The sequence below is a fragment of the Grampus griseus genome, assembly GCF_964374135.1.
Source record: "Grampus griseus genome assembly, chromosome: 6".
Lineage (NCBI taxonomy): Eukaryota > Metazoa > Chordata > Mammalia > Artiodactyla > Delphinidae > Grampus > Grampus griseus.
Genome location: NC_139000.1, coordinates 20733478 through 20754296, shown reverse-complemented (window position 1 = coordinate 20754296; position 20819 = coordinate 20733478). Strand labels below are relative to the sequence as shown.

Below are 20819 nucleotides of genomic sequence, written 5' to 3'. Positions count from 1 at the left end.
AGTGACATAAACAACAAAAATTTTTTATCTTGTAGTTCTGGAAGTTAGAAGTCCAAAATCAGTCTCATTGGATTAATATCAAGGTGTCAGTGGAGCAGGATAGAAAGCCCAGAGATAAACCCACGCACATATGGTCACCTTATCTTTGATAAAGGAGGCAAGAATATACAATGGAGAAAAGACAGCCTCTTCAATAAGTGGTGCTGGGAAAACTGGGCAGCTACATGTAAAAGTATGAAATGAGAACACTCCCTAACACCATACACAAAAATAAACTCAAAATGGATTAAAGACCTAAATGTAAGGCCAGACACTATCAAACTCTTAGAGGAAAACATAGGCAGAACACTCTAGGACATAAATCACAGCAAGATCCTTTTTGACCCACCTCCTAGAGGAGTGGAAATAAAAACAAAAATAAACAAATGGGACCTAATGAAACTTAAAAGCTTTTGCACAGCAAAGGAAACCGTATACGAGATGAAAAGACAACCCTCAGAACGGGAGAAAATATTTGCAAACGAAGCAACTGATAAAGGATTAATCTCCAAAATGTGCAAGCAGCTCATGCGGCTTAATATGAGCTGTAGTGAGGTAAGTGTCCATCATCAGATGAATGGATAAAGAAGATGTGGCGCATATATACAATGGAATATCACTCAGCCATATAAGAAACGAAATTGAGTTATCTGTAGTGAGGTGGATGGACCTAGAGTCTGTCATATAGAGTGAAGTAAGTCAGAAAGAGAAAAACAAATATCGTATGCTAACACGTATATATGGAATCTAAAAAACAAACAAAAAAATGGTCATGAAGAACCTAGGGGCAAGACGGGGATAAAGATGCAGACCTACTAGAGAATGGACTTGAGGATATGGGGAGGGGGAAGGGTAAGCTGTGACAAAGCGAGAGAGTGGCATGGACATATATACACTACCAAACGTAAAATAGATAGCTAGTGGGAAGCAGCCGCATAGCACAGGGAGATCAGCTCGGTGCTTTGTGACCACCTGGAGGGGTGGGATAGGGAGGGTGGGAGGGAGGGAGATGCAAGAGGGAGGAGATATGGGGATATATGTATATGTATGGCTGATTCACTTTGTTATAAAGCAGAAACTAACACACCATTGTAAAGCAATTATACTCCAATAAAGATGTTAAAGAAAAAAGGGGGGTGGCGGTAGGCAGGGCTGTGTCCCTTCTGAAGGCTCTAGGGGAGAATTTGTTCCTTCCCTTTCCAGTCTCTAGAGGCCGCCTGCATTCCTTGGCTCAGGCCTCTTCCTCTTTCTTCAAAGCCAGCAGCATTGCATCTCCTCTCCTCTCTGACATCCGCTTCCATCCTTGCATTTTTTTTTTTAATTGAGATAAAATTCACATAAAGTTCACCGAAGTGTATAAGTCAGTGGCTTTTATTATATTCACAATGTTTTGCAGTCACCACCATCTAATTTCAGGACATTTTCATCACCCCAAAAAGAAACCCCATACCCATTAAGTAATCACTTCCCATCTCCTCTTTTCCCCAGCCCAAATATCATGAATAATGTTTGAACATTTGTTGTACAAGTTTTTGTGTGAAAACTTGCTTTCAATTATCTTGGCTGTATACCAGGGGATGGAATTAATCGCTGGATCACATGGTAACTCTATGTTTAAGTTTTCGAGGAACTGCCAAACCGTTTTCCGCAGCGACTGTGCCATTTTACATCCCCGCCAGCAAGGTATGAGGGTTCCGACCTCTCTATATACTTGCCAACACTTGTGATTTTCCTTTTTTTTTTTTTCTTTTATAGCATCCTAGTGGGTTCAGAATGGTATCCCAGGTGATTTAAAAAAAATTTTTTTTGGCTTAAAACATGTGGAAGTTTTATGTTTAGTCCACTTCCCTTTTTTGCTTTCTGTTCTCAGTATTTACCAATTAATACAAATAGTTGGCATTCATTCGATATCTACCATGTGCTGGGAGCTGTGTTGAACTCTTTCTTCACTTGTATTATTTCATTTACAGAGTGTAGATGCCCTTGATTTTACCAGCAATCCAGATTCCTATGCATAGACAACCCAGAAGGTAATTATAAGGGTGAGGCAGAGAGTAGGTATATCGCTTTAAGGAAGCTTGAAATAGGAAGAAACAAATTTATAAAGCCATGTACATTTGGCAATAATGATGCTCATTACAGAAGGAAATTCTGTTCGCAGAAGGATTCACCCCAGGCTTCCTTTAACTAGCAAGCTCCCCTGATTCATTAAACAAAGTTCAATGTACTAAATCTGAAGAATGGATAACTCTTTTCAGAAGGTTATCTGTTACGTGAAATGAGGCATACCTAACTACTTATTTGCTCATTAGGCCTTTTCCCTGAGTCCTCTTCAGCATAGGCAAATGAGAGTATGCCCAACAGGACTCCTGAGATAAAAATATCCACTGGGTTTGGTAATTACAAAGTCACTGATCATCTTTAAAAGAGTGGTTTCTACATGAAGCAGGGGTAGGGCAGAGAAACGCAGCATTGAAGGCAGTACCAACGATGGCTTCGTTTTGGGGTGAAGAAAGGTTGGGGGTTGAGAAATCAAGGGGAAGAGTGGAAGTAAAGGTAAATGATTCTTTTCAAAAAGGTTGAATGAGACAGGAAGGAGAGTGGAGACGATGTAAGGTCAAGAGATAGATATTTTTTTCTTCAGGTAGAAAGAGAACCAACCATGTTTTTGTAGACTCAGAATAGAGCTGGATGAGGGGATGTTGAAGATAAACAGTAGAGAAGGTATAATTAATTGATGGTGACAAGGTGCATGATAGTAAACTAATGGGTCAAGGACACAGATGGAGTAGTTAGCTTTGGGGAGGGGGCTGTTCTCTACAGCCACTTGAGGCACGGAGGCAAAGGTGGCACCCAGTAGAGTCTTAACTCTTGAGATCTAAAACATACGGGCTTTCCAAAGCTCTTCAAGTCGAGGCTGTTGAATTCTCTCATACCCAAGTGCTTCCTTTCCAGCAGTGCTGGTGTTGCCAATTCCTAAATATTTGAAAGCTTTCGTGTTATAAATTGGGTTGCTTCTTGGCTTTCTCACTCTAAGTGCTTAGGTCTCCACATTGCCTAAGTCCGTGTTCCTGTATCTTATTTATTTCAGCATTTGTGTGTGTGTGTGTGTGTGTGTGTGTGTGTGTGTGTGTGTGTATGTGCTTGGGGGTCTATAACTTAAAAGAAAAAAAATCTCTATTTTCACACATTACAGAGTTTAAGGAGGTTGCAGACTTAAATGCTTGTTCCAGTTTTTCAGTCTCCTCGTCAACACTTGTTCTTTCCTTTCCTGTCTTTCTCTGTCTCTATTATGGTCATCCTAGTGGGTGTGAAGTGGTATCTCACTGTGTTTTTTTTTTTTTTAACATCTTTATTGGAGTATAATTGCTTTACAGTGGTGTGTTAGTTTCTGCTTTATAACAAAGTAAATCAGTTATACATATACGTATATCCCCATATCTCCTCCCTCTTGCGTCTCCCTCCCACCATTCCTATCCCACCCCTCTAGGTGGTCACAAAGCACCGAGCTGGTCTCCCTGTGCTATGTGGCTGCTTCCAGCTAGCTATCTGTTTTACATTTGGTAGTGTATATATGTCCATGCCACTCTATCACTTCGTCCCAGCTTACACTTCTCCGCCCATGTCCTCAAGTCCATTCTCTACATCTGCGTCTTTATTCCTGTCCTGCTCCTAGGTTCTTCAGAACCCTTTTTTTTTGGATTCCATGTATATGTGTTAGCATACAGTATTTGTTTTTCTCTTTCTGACTTACTTCACTCTGTATGACAGACTCTAGGTCCATCCACCTCACTACAAATAACTCAATTTCGTTTCTTTTTATGGCTAATATTCCATCGTATATATGTGCCACATCTTCTTTATCTATTCATCGGTCGATGGACACTTAGGTTGCTTCCATGTCCTGGCTACTGTAAATAGAGCTGCATTGAACATTGTGGTATGTGTCTCTTTTAATTATGGTTTTCTCAGGATATATGCCCAATAGTGGGATTCCTGGGTCACATGGCAGTTCTATTTTTAGTTTTTTAAGAAACCTCCATACTGTTCTCCACAGTGGCTGTATCAATTTACATTCCCACCAACAGTGCAAGAGGGTTCCCTTTTCTCCACACCCTCTCCAGCATTTATTGTTTGTAGGTTTTTTTGCTGATGGCCATTCTGACTGGTGTGAGGTGATACCTCACTGTAGTTTTTTGTTTGTTTGTTTGTTTTTTTGTGGTACGCGGGCCTCTCACTGTTGTGACCTCTCCTGTTGCGGAGCACAGGCTCCGGACACGCAGGCTCAGCGGCCATGGCTCATGGGCCCAGCTGCTCCGCGGCATGTGGGATCTTCCCGGACCGGGGCACGAACCCGTGTCCCCTGCATCGGCAGGCGGACTCTCAACCACCGCGCCACCAGGGAAGCCCCTCATTGTAGTTTCGATTTGCATTTCTCTAATGATTATCTCACTGTGGTTTTGGTTTGTATTTCCCTAATGACTAATGATGTCGAGCGTCTTTTCATGTGCGTTTTGGCCATTTGTACATCTTCTTTGGAGAAATGTCTACTGGGTCATTTGCCCTTTTTTAAATATAAATGTTCTTTTAATATTTCATAACCAAAACATTTTCTAATTGTGCATTAGCAGATACTCTCTTTCCCTGTGGTGGCAGTAATGAGGAAGGCCTTTTAATCAAGCTGTTGTGGAAATAGGTTAAAGCTCAAGGATCCCTTGGAAGCCGGGTAGTTTTCAATTGCCGACAATATTGGCTCAGAGTAAATGCGATGGAGAGATTTATTTGAGTGAGGAGTAAAGGAAGTTATATTATTAAGAACCTTTAAGCATAAACCTAAACAAAAAAATTGCCTTAGAAAAGGTATTTTTTTAGATACACGGGTTTCCCTAATGTACTTATTTTTTCATTCACCAAATTCTTTTACCCCTTGAACTGGGAGTAGGATGTTAAGATATTTAAATAAATTTTTGTGTGGCTGATGTTGTCTGACTCCTTTCCTTTCTTTCTTATCTTGCCTTAACTTTCCCATTATATCACCTGTGCATCAAGCAACGTAAAGATAACTATACCGTCCGATTTACCGGTAGACGTTAACCGACTGTTTTCTGTGTTCCAGGGACCATGCTCTACTGTTTCATTTCTTGTATTATAAAATTGACTGGGTAGTTGTGATTTACTCCATGGGTATTTTTTTTTCAGAAATATTTATACTGATGACTACATAAAGATCTGACCGATGAAGAAAGACTGTTCTTGACAGATGGTCCTAGGACTTATTTGCTAGCCTGGTTTTTCTCTGCACTTCCTTATCAGTTACTCTGAATATTTTTGTTCATGTCATTGTAGCCACTTCCTGAGAAGTTTGTGGTAAAAGGTGTTGTGGATCGTTTTTCAGAAGAGTTTGTGGAGACCAGAAGAAAAGCTTTGGATAAATTCCTGAAAAGAATTACGGATCATCCTGTGCTTTCTTTCAATGAACACTTTAATGTTTTCCTTACTGCTAAGGTAAGCAGAATTTTTCATGTTCCTCTCCCAGGTTAGCATTCTTTGGGCTCTTTCTTAAAAGCTGTTTTGATCTCTCACAAGCCACCCCCGTAGTGGGTGTCATAGAATTGCTCTGGGTTTGTTTTTTTTTGGTTTTGTTTCTGGTGCTCATCGGCCCTGGCACGGTTTCCATGTTAGAATTTAGGAGAAATATCCCCCTGCAGCAGTCAAGGAAGTTAGAATAGTTTCACTTACCAAAAGCAGGGATAAGTGTTTCCCTACACACTTAACCGGCGATATTACTGGGTGAGGCCGTTCTGACCAACGGTGGGCACGAAAGGGAAAGAATGTTTATTGAGTGTTTGGTAAGGACATATTTCACAGGAACCCTGTGAGTATTTGCTTATAGCCTCATTTCACAGGCAAGGAAACTAAAGTTCAGGGCGTGTGTGCTAGTTCAGCTGGCATCACTAGGATGTGAAATAGGGTCATTGTGGCTCTTGAGGCCACAGTTTGCACAGACTGCCCGACCAGGAGTAGTTGAGCATTACTTGCCCACGGCCAAGTTCCTAGCCAGTGGGCACTTCCCAGGCACTTGCCAGGGAAATAGTTGGGGCCTACACAGCGGCCAGATTCTATGTATTCAAACTCAAGCTGGCGCCCCCGACTTTTCTCTGAACTTCCCTGTTGGCAGAACTGACCGGCAGCCTGAGGTGCTTGACTCTGATTGTCTGCAGATATGGGAGCTCGTGTTCAGACTCCTGTGCCAGCTTCCCTCCAGCCCCATCTGTTTATTTTCATGTATCCTATTCTCACATTCAGGCCATAGGTAATTCATTCCATGTTGGCAAGGGTATTAAGGCCCAGGTACTTTTCAGTTTTCTTTTTCAAAATGGCAAAATGGAGAAATATTTACAGACAGCATCAGTTGCCGTAAAGACGTTGGAGGGGATGCCATTCTCCGGACGTAAGAGCCACCTGGCAAAGTCCTCCAGGGTTGTGGGTTTTCTTTTTTACTTTTTCCTGGACCTCAGTTGGCACTTAGCCTCCTTGATGACATTCCTGTTCCTCTTCTTTTTTTCCTGGAAACCTTTCCCGCACAGGTCAAACTTGTGTTCTTTTTAAAAATAAGTATTTCCTGGTGAACTGCTTCTCGGACGTAGTTCTTCCAGTGACTACAGAAAGTAAAATCCACTCTCTTCCCCAAAAGTGCAGCTCACTGTTTCACCCAGATTAGTGGTTCGTTGTCCAGGCAGGCCCTCAAGTTTCGTCATTTTTATTGAATAAAGAGACAAAGGAGGAGAAAGCTTGGACCCCCGGTCATTAGGAATTTGTGTAAAGAATAAGTAGGAAAGGTGGTTTTTTCTTTTTCTTTTTTTTTTTTTTGGGTATATGTGGTGTTCATCTGTGGACCAAGCAATATGAACTGATTTTATTTTTAATTTGCTCAATTTTGTCACTGAAGTATAACATACATAGAGAAAAATATACAAATCACAGCTCAGTAAATGATCACAAAATGAACATACCTTTATAATCACTACCCAATCAAGACAGAAAATCCCCAGCACACTGGAAGCCTCTCTCATCTCTGCTCCCAATCACTACCACCCCGCTCCTCCCCAGGGTAAACAGTATCCTGATTTCTATCATCAGAGATAACTGATTTTTTTTTTAAGCCCTTCAAAGTCTTAATCAAAATCTAACTTGACGTGAGTGAGTACGGGGGAGTTGGCTTGTTTAAAAACAACAGCCTCCTGCCTTAGTTCAGTTTTATTTGCTGAAGCAAATGCACTAAATAACCTCATCTTTTCTTTTATTTCTTTTTAATTGTGGGAAAATACACATGACATAAAATTTACCATCTTAACCATTTTACAGTGTACAGTTGGGAAATGTTAAGTATATTCACCCTGTCGTACATCTACTCTCCAGAACTTTTTATCCTGCGAAACTGAAACTTTGTACCCACTAAACAATAACTCCCCATCTCACCCACCCCGTACCCCCATCTTTTAAAACGCTTTGAATAACTTGGTCCTGTCCTTAGATAGGCCACTGACATGCTCTGCCATAGTGAACGCAGAAGCTCTCCTCTTCCTTGTGATGACATGATCTTACCACAAATTAGAAGCGTCCTTAAGAAGAAACCACTGATGCTGGGGGAGGTGGAGGATGCTTAGTATCAGCTGTGTTCAAATCAGTGTTTTCATTGTTGGCAGAATGGGTGCAGCAGTCAGATAGGTACGACTAAATAACTGTACTCAACACGTTAATGAACTTGGTTAACTGGGGATTCTTTGTAAAGTGCTACTTGAAGTAGAGTTTATGCAGTCCAGTGAGTCCATTTGGATCGAACCCTGATCCAGAAAAACATTGTGGAGCAATTCCTAGAACTCCAGGGCTTCAGTTACGGTCTTGTGAAAGCCTGGTGCCTACAGGGATGCTTTTATCTAGAGTGTATGAGGTTAGAAGGGGAGATAAGATCGTTATTTTATTAAAAATGTTTTTCTTTGGCTGTGGCATGCAGGATCTTAGCTCCCCAACCAGGGATCGAACCCTCGCCCCCTGCAGTGGAATTGCAGCGTCCTAACCACTGGACCGCCGGGGAATTCCCCGAGATGGGATCCTTAGAACATTGTCTCAGGCAGGTGGCATAGAAAGGAAGGACAGAGATGGAGGAGGGAGCTTAGAGGAGGTTGCTGCCGTTTTTAAGATCAGTGAGCTTCGCATATATTTCACATGCTGACGGATTAGAAGTTGGAATTATAGACAGGAGAGAAGGGATGGTTGAGAGGGCAAGGGCCTTGGCTGGTGGGGGGAGTGTGGACAGGAGAGGGCAGAATCAAGAGCAGAAGTGAAGGCTTTGGCTGCATGGAGGAGGAGGACGTGAAATCAGGAGGGATCTACATTTCAGGCACTTTTGGAGACCTGAGCCTGGGATGGTGTGTCACGTGGGAAGGGGCTGTCAGACAGCTGTGTTAACCTCTGCTCTATCCCTACATGAGGCGAGGTCACCAGAAAGCAGTGGCCTTGTGCCGTGTTCCCTTCTCTCCCTGTAGACCTGTCCCTCTAGGACTGGGAATTATCATTCTGTTAGTATCGAGGGTAGACATAAGGAACAGACACCTGCATCTTCTGTAAAACCACTTTTGAAGGCACCATTAAAGTAAGTGACATAGAACAACGGGAAGATACTGAAGATTCCCCTTAGCGATTAATGATAGGAAGAAATTTATTTTACCTGGCAGACTAATATGCTTTTTAGGTTTCAGTTCAGTGGATTATGCAGCTGAACGTATTTCCCATTAATGTCTCAACCAAGAAATCCAGGGTAAAATGTTTTGTCATTTGCAGCATCTCTCCTTGGCCTGGGTTTTGTAGCACCACCTTTCCTGTCACTGTCTCCTGCTTCCCACCCTCCACTTCCCTTCTATGGCTTTGGTTAGGATATAAATAAATGAAAGGAATGAATCTCAGCTCTTGAATTTTGCTCCTAAAGACAATTTAGGATCTTTTGTATAGGACAAAGGGACACTTTTTTAAAAACTTGTATTTAAACAGTTGTGTTGAAAGGAAGGTGTGCTGGGTGAGTGAACCTGACTGGAAAGGTAGGAGTCCAGCTCTGTATAAAGAGACCTGGGCGTAAAGGTGCAGGAGTATGAGCGTGGTGGCTGTGATGGCTGTGATGGCAAGGAGAGGAGACGTGTGTGTGTGTGTGTGTGTGTGTGTGTGTGTGTGTGTGTGTGTGGTGAGCGCCTTAACCTAACTCACTTCCTTATTTTCTGAGTCTTCCATTTCCAAAAGGAAGCTGCCTAAAGGAGTTGGCTTACTGAGTCCTGCCATGTGAGCAGTCGAGCCCTTTGAGTTTGTTTGTTCATATGTCATCCTTAGGACCTGAATGCCCATAAGAAGCAAGGGATGGCGTTGCTGACTCGAGTGGGTGAGTCGGTCAAGCATGTCACTGGCGGCTACAAGCTGAGGAGTCGGCCTCTCGAGTTTGCAGCCATAGGCGAGTACTTAGACACATTTGCGCTCAAGCTGGGAACCATTGATCGAATAGCCCAGCGGATCATCAAGGAGGAAATAGGTGAGCTCTCTGTTGAGTTCTTGATCAGGCCCAGGGGCCACGTTTGCAGAAATGGCATTCATTGCGCCAAGCAGAATCAAAATGCAGAAATGCCGGAGCAGCAGAACCAGGCCACATTTTGCTTATAAAAGTAATAAATAAATACAAGAAGCGGGGGAGGTAGTTGTGACCAGAGTATAATTTTGCACCCCGTCCCTTGCCCTGCATTTCATCCTTGTGTTTGCTTTCCCCATAGCAAACAACCACTCTGAGCCTCTAGGCTTTTCCACTTTTCTCTCGCTCAACTTCCCTTCATCCATAGCAATGATCATTTAAAAAATAAACTTAAGTATCTTTTCTGGCAGAAAGATGGTTCAAAATGAGAGCAGTGTTTGCCAAAGTTACTATCCTAATGAGCCTTCAGGCTTGAAATTGACTCACCTGCCTACCCTTGCTTCATTTCAAACCCACTCTTCCTGACCCAGGGAGTTATGAGGCCTTTGCTCTTGCCACCACTTCCTCCCCACCCTTCTCATGGCCACTTGCTTTTTTGTGTCCCAGAATGTTGGGGCCCTTTGTTTTCTTACACGTATGTAGGCCAAATAGACCTGAACAGTGTTAATGATCATGCTGGCATGTGATGTGAAACACATAGAGAAGGATTCTCCAGTAGTTGCCATCCATTGGTTACTAAAAAATGGCAACAACATTTTGTTGTAATGGCAAGAATCCTGGTGACAAATGATAGGCCAGGTTTTTTTGTGGGGGAAATCAAACAACTTTTTTCCTTTTTCCCTGTGCTTTGATTCTCCTTTACCTGCTGCTGGTATCCTGTAGGGCCTGCAGGTTTTGGAAATGGCTTTAGGTACCATCTACACCTAAAGATCATGTGGGGTAAATTCTGATGGGACCAAGGTGTTGGGGTGACCCCTGAATGAGAGAGTTGAGTCTGCTTAGGTAAGACCACATTTCTTGTATCAACTGTTTCCTAAAATTCCATTATTTTTCCATTGTGACTGATTTTTTTAAAATTTTTAAAAACACCCCCCTAAACCTATATGAAATCCTACCTCCATTGCCTGTTAAAATATGGCTTCACTGTAGGGGTAGGTGAGTAGGTTTCTAGGAAGATATTTGGTGGATGTAGCTCCCACCACTTTCCCCCAAAGGCATTGTGGTCCCCATTATCCAGAGGCATGACATTCCTATTATGGAGTAGAGTTGATTGATGTTATAGTGTTAGCTGTAACATCAGCTTTTGGAGATTAAAAAAATTGGTTATAAACAGTGTTGTGTTTAAAGGAAAGCATACTCAGAGAGCTCTTGGCTGCATTGGTTATTGAGTCAGTAATACCAGTGATTGCTACCCAGCCGATCTTAATTGGTTTCTCTTCCCCCTTTAGAGTACCTTGTAGAGCTGAGAGAATATGGGCCTGTGTACTCCACATGGAGTGCGTTAGAGGGGGAGCTGGCTGAGCCCCTGGAGGGTGTGTCAGCCTGCATCGGCAACTGCTCTACAGCCTTGGAAGAGCTGACAGAGGACATGACAGAAGACTTTCTACCTGTGCTCAGGGAATATATTTTATACTCTGACTGCATGAAGGTAAGCTGACTCACTTCTTCTGCACTTAGGTACTTTCTTTGTTGTAGTTGTTAATCAAAAAGTAATTGAATCCGTGATGAAGAGTGGCCCCCACTCGCCACAGCTGGAGAAAGCCCATGCACAGAGATGAGGACCCAACACAGCCATAAATAAATAAAAATAAAATTTAAAAAAAAAGTAATTGATTATTGCCTATTTGCATGTGGTACAGATTTCCTTCTTCCTGGGTGGGTAGGATCAGACGTGGACTGACCTCATGGACATGTAAAAAGAACACAGTGGTGAACCAAGTGTGTGAATTAAATGAAAGAAAAAAAGTTTGGAAGAGATTCTTTTTAGTGTTCTCTGAGAGTTTGAGAATAGCATCTGCTGATTAAGAACAGTATGTTGTGGAAAAAGAGCAATTGGATAATTAGAGCTCTTGGAGGTTAAAATACGATTGCTGAAATAAAATTGAAAAGTAAAGTTGGAAGATGAGGCTGAGGAAATCTGGGAAAGTAAAACAAATTTTAAAAGTAGTTGGAGGGCTTCCCTGGTGGCGCAGTGGTTGGGAGTCCACCTGCCGATGCGGGGGATGCGGGTTCATGCCCCGGTCTTGGAGGATTCCTCATGCCGCAGGGCGGCTGGGCCCGTGAGCCATGGCTGCTGGACCTGCACATCTGGAGCCTGGGCTCCGCGGTGGGAGAGGCCACAACAGTGAGAGGCCTGCGTACTGCAAAAAAAAAAAAAAAGTAGTTGGAGAGAGGGCAGACAGCAGAAGCAAGAAGAAGAACTACAGTCCTGTAGCCTGTGGAATGAAAACCACATTCACAGAAAGATAGATAAAATGAAAAGGCAGAGGACTATGTACCAGATGAAGGAACAAGATAAAACCCCAAAACAACAAATGAAGTGGAGATAGGCAACCTTCCAGAAAAAGAATTTAGAATAACAAGAGTGAAGATGATCCAGGACCTCAGAAACAGAATGGAGGCAAAGATGGAGAAGATGCAAGAAATGTTTAACAAAGACCTAGAAGAATTAAAGAACAAACAAACAGATATGAACAATAGAATAACGGAAATGAAAAAGACACTAGAAGGGATCAATAGCAGAGTAACTGAGGCAGAAGAGCAGATAAGTGACCTGGAAGACAGAATGGTGAAGTTCACTGCCATGGAACAGAATAAAGGAAAAAGAATGAAAAGAAACGAAGACAGCCTAAGAGACCTCTGGGACGACATTAAATGCACCACATTCGCATTATGGGGCTCCCAGAAGAAGAGAGAGAGAAAGGACCCGAGAAAATATTTGAAGAGATTATAGTCGAAAACTTCCCTAACAAGGGAAAGAAAATAGCCACCCAAGTCCAGAAACGCAGAGAGTCCCTGGCAGGGTAAACCCAGAGAGAAACATGCCAAGGCACATAGTAATCAAATGGACAAAAATTAAAGACAAAGAAAAATTATTAAAAGCAACTAGGGAAAAACAACAAATATCATACAAGGGAACTCCCATAACGTTAAAAGCTGATTTCTCAGCAGAAACTCTACAAGCCAGAAGGGAGTGGCACAATATATTTAGACTGATGAAAGGGAAGAACCTACAACCAAGAATACTCTACCTGGCAAGGATCTCATTCAGATTTGACAGAGAAATCAAAGGCTTTATAGGCAAGCAAAAGCTAAGAGAATTCAGCACCACCAAACCGTCTCTACAACAGATGTTAAAGGAACTTCTCTTAGTGGGAAACACAAGAGAAGAAAAGGACCTACAAAAACAAACCCAAAACAATTTAGAAAATTGTAATAGGAACATACATGTCGATAATTACCTTAAACGTGGATGGATTAAATGCTCCAACCAAAAGACACAGGCTTGCTGAATGGATACAAAAACAAGACCCACATATATGCTGTCTACAAGAGGCCCACTTCAGACCTAGGGACACATGCAGACTGAAAGTGAGGGGATGGAAAAAGATATTCCATGCAAATGGAAGTCAAAAGAAAGCTGAAGTAGCAGTACTCATATCAGATAAAATAGTCTTTAAAATAATGTTACAAGAGACAAGGAAGGACACTACATAATGATCAAGGGATCAATCCAAGAAGAAGATATAACAATTATAAATATATATACACCCAACATGGGAGCACCTCAATACATAAGGCAACTGCTAACAGCTCTAAAAGAGGAAATTGACAGTAACACAATAATAGTGGGGGGGGGGCGTCTCTGGTGGTGCAGCAGTTGAGAGTCCGCCTGCCGATGCAGGGGACACGGGTTTGTGCCCCAGTCCAGGAAGATCCCACATGCCGCGGAGCGGCTGGGCCCGTGAGCCATGGCCGCTGAGCCTGCGCATCCGGAGCCTGTGCTCTGCAACGGGAGAGGCCACAACAGTGAGAGGCCTGCGTACTGCAAAAAAAAATAATAATAATAATAATAGTGGGGGATTTTAACACCTCACTTAAACCAGTGTACAGATCATCCAGACAGAAAATTAATAAGGAAACACAAGCTTTAAATGACACAACAGACCAGATAGATTTAATTGATATTTATAGGACATTCCATCCGAAAACAGCAGATTACACTTTCTTCTCAAGTGCACACAGAACATTCACCAGGATAGATCACATCTTGGGTCACAAATCAAAACTCAGTAAATTTAAGAAAACTGAAATCATATCAAGCATCTTTTCTGACCACAGCGCCGTGAAATCAGAAATAAATTACAGGGAGAAAAATGTAAAAAACACAAACACATGGAGGATAAACAATACGTGACTAAATAACCAAGAGATCACTAAAGAAATCAAAGAGGAAATCAAAAAATACCTAGAGACAAATGACAATGAAAACACAATGATCCAAAACCTATGGGATGCAGCAAAAGCAGTTCTAAGAGGGACGTTTATAGCAATACAGTCGTACCTCAAAAAGCAAGAAAAATCTCAAACAATCTAACCTTACACCTAAAGAAACTAGAGGAAGAAGAACAAACAAAACCCAAAGTTAGTAGAAGGAAAGAAATCATAAAGATCAGAGCAGAAATAAATGAAATAGAAACAAAGAAAACAATACCAAAGCTCAGTAAAATTAACAGCTGGTTCTTTGAGAAGATAAACAAAATTGATAAACCTTTTAGCCAGACTCTTCAAGAAAAGGAGGGAGAGGACTCAGATCAATAAAATTAGAAATGAAAAAGGAGAAATTACAACAAACACTGCAGAAATACAAAGCATCATAAGAGACTACTACAGACAACTCTATGCCAATAAAATGGACAGCCTGGAAGAAATGGATACATTCTTAGAAAAGTATAACCTTCCAAGACTAAACCAGGAAGAAATAGAAAATATGAACAGACCAATCACAAGCAATGAAGTTGAAACTGTGATTAAAAATCTTCCAGCAAACAAAAGTCCAGGACCAGATGGCTTCACAAGTGAATTCTATCAAACATTTAGAGAGAGCTAACACCCGTCCTTCTCAAACTCTTCCAAAAAATTGCAGAGGAAGGAACACTCCCAAAGTCATTCTATGAGGCCACCATCACCCTGATACCAAAACCAGACAAAGATACTGCAAAAAAAGAAAATTACAGACTAATATCACTGATGAATATAGATGCAAAAATCCTCGACAAAATACTAGCAAACAGAATCCAACAACACATTAAAAGGATCGTACACCATGATCAAGTGGGATTTATCCCAGGGATGCAAGGATTCTTCAATATACGCAAGTCAATCAATGTGATACACCATATTAACAAATTGAAGAATAAAAACCATATGATCATCTCAATAGATGCAGAAAAAGCTTTTGACAAAATTCAATACCCATTTATGACAAAACCTATCCAGAGGCTGGGCATAGAGGGAACCTACCTCAACATAATAAAGGCCATATGTGACAAACTCACAGTAAACATCATTCTCAAGGGTGAAAACTGAAAGCGTTTCCTCTAAGATCAGGAACAAGACAAGGATGTCCACCCTCTCCACTTTTATTCAACATAGGTTTGGAAGTCCTAGCCACAGCAATCAGAGAAGGAAAAGAAATAAAAGGAATCCAAATTAGAAAAGAAGAAGTAAAGTTGTCACTGTTTGCAGATGACATGGTTTTATACATAGATAATCCTAAAGATGCCACCAGAAAACTACTAGAGCTAATCAATGAATTTGGTAAAGTTGCAGGACACAAAATTAATGCACAGAAATCTCTTGCATTCCTATACACTAACAACAGAAGATCAGAAAGAGAAATTAAGGAAATAATCCCATTCACCATTGTACCAAAAAGAATAAAATACCTAGGAATAAACCTACCTAAGGAGGTAAAAGACCTGTACTCAGAAAACTGTAAGACACTGATGAAAGAAATCAAAGATGACACAAATAGATGGAGAGATACACCATGTTCTTGGAAGAATCAATATCGTGAAAATGACTATACTATCCAAAGCAATCTACAGATTCAGTGCCATCCCAATCAAATTACCAATGGCATTTTTTACAGAACTAGAACAAAAAATCTTAAAATTTGTATGGAGACACAAAAGACCCCAATTAGCCAATCCTGAGGGAAAAAAATGGAGCTGGAGGAATCAGACTCCCTGACTTCAGACTATACTACAAAGCTATAGTAATCAAGACAGTATGGTACTAGCACAAAAACAGAAATATAGATCAATGGAACAGGATAGAAAGCCCAGAGATAAACCCACGCAGCTGTGGTCACCTAATCTATGGCAAAGGAGGCAAGGATATAAAATAGAGAAAAGATAGCCTCTTCAATAAGCGGTGCTGGGAAAACTGGTCAGCTATATGTAAAAGAATGAAATTAGAACACTCCCTAATACCATACACAAAAGTAAACTCAAAATGGATTAGTCTTACCTAAATGTAAGACTGGACATTATAAAACTCTTAGAGGAAAACATAGGAAGAACACTCTTTGACATAAATCACAGCAAGGTCTTTTTTGACCCACCTCCTAGAGTAATGGAAATAAAAACAAAAATAAACAAATGGGACCTAATGAAGCTTAAAAGGTTTTGCACAGCAAAGGAAACTATAAGCAAGATGAAAAGACAACCCTCAGAGTGGGAGAAAATATTTGCAAATGAATCAACGGACAAAGGATTAATCTCCAAAATATGTAAACAGCTCATGCTGCTCAGTATCAAAAAAACAACGCAGTTCAAAAATGAAGAGAAGACCTAAATAGACATTTCTCCAAAGAAGACATACAGATGGCCAAGAGGCATGTGAAAAGCTGCTCAACACCACTAATTATTAGAGAAATGCAAATCAAAACCACAGTGAGGTGTCACCTCACACTGGTTAGAATGGGCATCATCAGAAAACATACAAACAGTGAATGCTGGAGAGGGTGTGGAGAAAAGGGAACCCTCTTGCACTGTTGGTGGGAATGTAAATTGATACAGCCACTATGGAGAACAGTATGGAGCTTCCTTAAAAAACTAAAAATAGAATTACCATATGACCCAGCAATCCCACTACTGGGCATACACGCAGAGAAAAACCATAATTCAAAAAGACGCATGCATCCCAGTGTTAACTGCAGCACTATTTACAATAGCTAGGTCATGGAAGCACCCTTAATGCCCATTGACAGACGAATGGATAAAGAAGATGTGGTACATATATACAATGGAATATTACTCAGCCATTGGGTCATTTGTAGAGATGTGGATGGACCTAGAGACTGTCATACAGAGTGAAGCAAGTCAGAAAGAGAAAAACAAATACTGTATATTAATGCATATATGTGGAATCTAGAAAAATAGTACAGATGAACTGGTTTGCAAGGCAGAGGTAGAGACACAGATGTAGAGAACAAACATATGGACAACCAGGCTTCCCTGGTGGTGCACTGGTTAAGAATCCGCCTGCCAATGCAGGGAACATGGGTTCGAGCCCTGGTCTGGGAAGATTCCACATGCTGTGGAGCAGCTAAGTCCGTGCACCACAACTACTGAACCTGTGCTCTAGAGCCCGTGAGCCACAACTACTGAGCCCGTGTGCCACAACTACTGAAGCCCACGTGCCTAGAGCCTGTGCTCCACAACAAGAGAAGCCACCGCAATGAGAAGCCCACGCACTGCAATGAAGATTAGCCCCTGCTTGCTGCAACTAGAGAAAGCACATGTGTAGCAACGAAGACCCAAAGCAGCCAAAAATAAAAAAATTAAATAAATTTATATTTTAAAAAGTTGTATGGACACCATGGGGGGAAAGCGGGTGTGGGTGGTGGTGGTGGTGTGATGAACTGGGAGATCGGGATTGACATATATACACTACTATGTGTAAAATAGATTACTAATAAGAACCTACTGTATAAAAAATAAAAGTAGTTGGAAAGTAGAACAAAAATGCAAAAATACTGAAAATGTGAAAGAATGATAAGAGACCTGGAGGGTTAATCTCAGAAGTTCAGCATCCAACTGATAGGAGTTCCTGATTGAGAGAACAGAGAAAACTGAGGGAAGGAAATCATGAAAGAAATAATACAAGAAAATCTCCCTAAGCTGAAGGCCGTGACAGGTTAACTACCCAGCAAAAGGAATGAACAGAGAACCAACACAAAGCATATCATTGTAAAATTTTAGAACAAAAGTGGTAAGGATCAAATGCTTTAATGTCCACATTAGAAACTGCCCCAGTCTGCACTTAGACTGGTTGGAGAGCATAGCTTCTGGGGACTACTACGATTGTAGACAAGGTTCATCTTGTCTAACTTGCTCATTTTATAGATAAAGAAGCAGAGCCCCATGGGTAGATCTTTCCTCTGTTCCATGGCCCCAATTCTAATGAGCAGCCACCTTATATTTGTGTCTTTACTGTTGGCGAGAGAAACTGGATCAGTTCCTGCTTTTCAAAGCTGAGGCTCAAATTATCTCTCTCTAAGTATAATTGTGGCTGGGTACATTCTGTTCCCTTTGGAGGCAGAGAGAAAGCACCGAAAAAGGAGGGTCGTTATCAGGCCATGTGGAACAGATGAATAATGTTCAGGGAACAATGAGGACAGCTTGTACTGGAAAGATGGTGGAAGATGTGTATTCCAAAGTTGCTACGGAGTGAACAGTGCTTGAGAGAGAGGGGTACCAAAGTTACCCTCAGGCTCAAGACTCAAGTTAAGCACACTGTAGACATCTGCAGGTGAGCCCTTCCGTGGGCTCACATCCTATACACAATGTGTGTGTAAAATGTAATTATGATAGTAATGGGCTGAAAGAGAACACGTTAGAGTCTTTAGCAAAGTTCTGGCAGTGCCTTTTGAGTACTGGCATCACTATGACCAGGCCAAGAGTTGGAGAATTTTTATTTAAGAAGATTAGGGCAGAGCCCTATACTTCATATCCCACACTGCCTCATTCATAGCAGGTAGTTGGCAGATATTGAAGTTGGCAGTGTGGTGCAATTGGAACATTTACAGATATATAACTATTGTATGTCATGTATCTTTTTTTTTTAACTTTTTATTTTATATTGGAGTATAGTTGATTAACAGTGTTGTGATAGTTTCAGGTGTACAGCAAAGTGATTCAGTTATACATATACCTGTATCTATTCTTTTTCAAAGCATAGGGAACTCTGCTCATTGTTACGTACCTTGTTATTTTTAAGAGAGTTTTATCTGCAAGTCAAAGAGCATGCTTATCTCAGAGGTCTTGCTGATGACTAGTGAGGTGAGAGTCAGAAGAGTGGGTGATAAGGTAAAGGCCAGTGTGAGTGGGGCCAGTTGAGCAAGGGAGCAGGTGGCAGGTGGGGAGGTCAAAGAGATAAGTAAAGGCCAGGACATATGGTAATATCTTAAAGGCCATGGTTGGTAAGAGTCTGGATTTTGTACTTAGGAATAAAAGAGAAGCCAGTTAGTTTCCTGCAGGGAAATGACAGGATACGGTTTTTACTTTAAGAAGACAGCTAGTGCTGCAGTATGGAGAATGGGTTGTTGCGTGGGGGACGGGGAGAGGAGGTCCGGAGATCAGTAGGAGACTGTTGCAGGGAGCCAGGTGGCAGATAACTGAGGTGGTGGAGCTTGGAGAAGTGGGTGGATTTGGGGTATATTTTGTATGAAGGGCCAACTAGACTTGCTGCTGTATTAATGTGAAGTGAGAAATGGAGGAATTGAGGATGACTCCTGGGTTTTTGGTTTCAGCAGCTGTGTTGATAGTGGTCCTGTTTAGTGAGATGAGGAAGTTTGGGGTGGAACAGATTGAGCAGTTGGGAATCAGGTTGTTTTGTCCATATTCAGTTAAGAAAATGCCTGTTAGTCATTAAAATAGTGATGTCATGGCAGCTGGTTATGAGTTTAGAGTGGGAATAGAAATTTGGGAGTCATTTCTGTATAGATGGCGTTTAAATCTACGAGAGTCGGAAGATTATCTGGTGAGATGAGATCGAGGTAAATAGTCCAGGCCTGCTTCCTGAGGCATTGGCAATAGTTAGTGGTGTAGCACCTAATTAGGCAATATTGGCAATATCTAGTGGCAATATTTAGTGGTGTATATTGGCAATATTTAGTGGTGTAGCACCTAATTAGGGGGTGGAACAAGTAGGAAAGTAGCCTGAGAAGGAATGGTCAGTGTGGTAGGAGAAAAAGAGTAGAGGATGACCTTAGGGAAACCAAGAGAAGTGTTTTTAGAAAGAGCATGATAAATGGTGGCCATCGGATTTAATAATATGGAAGTCATTGCTGATCGTGATTAGAGGTGTAAGATGTGGACGCAGAAGTTTGGGTTTGAGGACAGTTTGAGTTGGAGATAAATACTTTGAGCAATGTTCCAGGATTGCTGCTTTCAGATGCTGGTTATTTAATTGCCGGATGGTTTCTTCAGCCTGCCCACCTTTTCTCCTCAGAGGCCACAAGGCGGAGCTAAGGAGTCAAGTGACTAGTCAGTGCTTTAGGTTGCCCACTTCTGGTGCCTTTCAAAAACCAAAAAGATTTTCTGGAAGATTGATTTCGGGGAGAAAAGTCCTCCTTCCTAAACAAAAGTGATTATGGACTGAGGGCCTGATTCCTTGAAAATGTGAAGAATCAGGATGTAGAAATGTACATGATGATCTCAAATGTTTTTAAAAATTAGAAAAGTATAAAAATTAAAACTCTGAGATTCTGAGTTAGGGCAGACTGTATACATATTGAAACTTCCTCTTTTTCATGAAACCAAAATGACACTAGAATGATTGTTTTTTAAAGGTATGCTTCTGCAAAGACAAAGAGCAGCAGGAAGGGAAACAATTGCAGTACAGTGAGGAACTAAAAGCAAATTGAGAGGTGACAGGGACTCAGGTGACTCAAAGCCGCCCAAGCTGATGGTGGGGAAAGACTAAGAAGCCACCTGGTTTACACCGGGGACTCCTTCAAAATGGTCAAGAATTGGCAGCACCAAGTACCTCGGGACTGAGGGAAAGATGGAGCGAAAGAGAAGGATTAGTCAGGGGTCTGTTTCAGAAGCAGTTAGAGCTTCCGATTCTGTCCTCCCTCCTCACACAGGGGCCACTATCGCTTTGCCACTCGGGCAGAGCTGGAGGGTGATAAAAAAAAAAAAATAGAGGGTCTCTGGACCGAGAGCCGCCAGGCAAAGTTAAAGGTGGCGGCTAAGATCCT

The 20819-nt window shown here is 41.6% G+C and overlaps 1 protein-coding gene across 1 annotated transcript in view; it reads left to right on the top strand.

The window, feature by feature from the left end:
• Positions 1-20819, top strand: part of SNX30 (sorting nexin family member 30) — a gene marked incomplete at its 5' end in the record, with an annotated part of 105319 nt that overhangs the window by 63538 nt on the left and 20962 nt on the right. The window contains 3 exons of the mRNA XM_082655848.1: positions 5386-5544; positions 9418-9613; positions 10996-11195. Of these exons, the coding sequence (XP_082511974.1) occupies positions 5386-5544; positions 9418-9613; positions 10996-11195 (555 nt within the window). The remainder of the gene's footprint in view (positions 1-5385; positions 5545-9417; positions 9614-10995; positions 11196-20819) is intronic.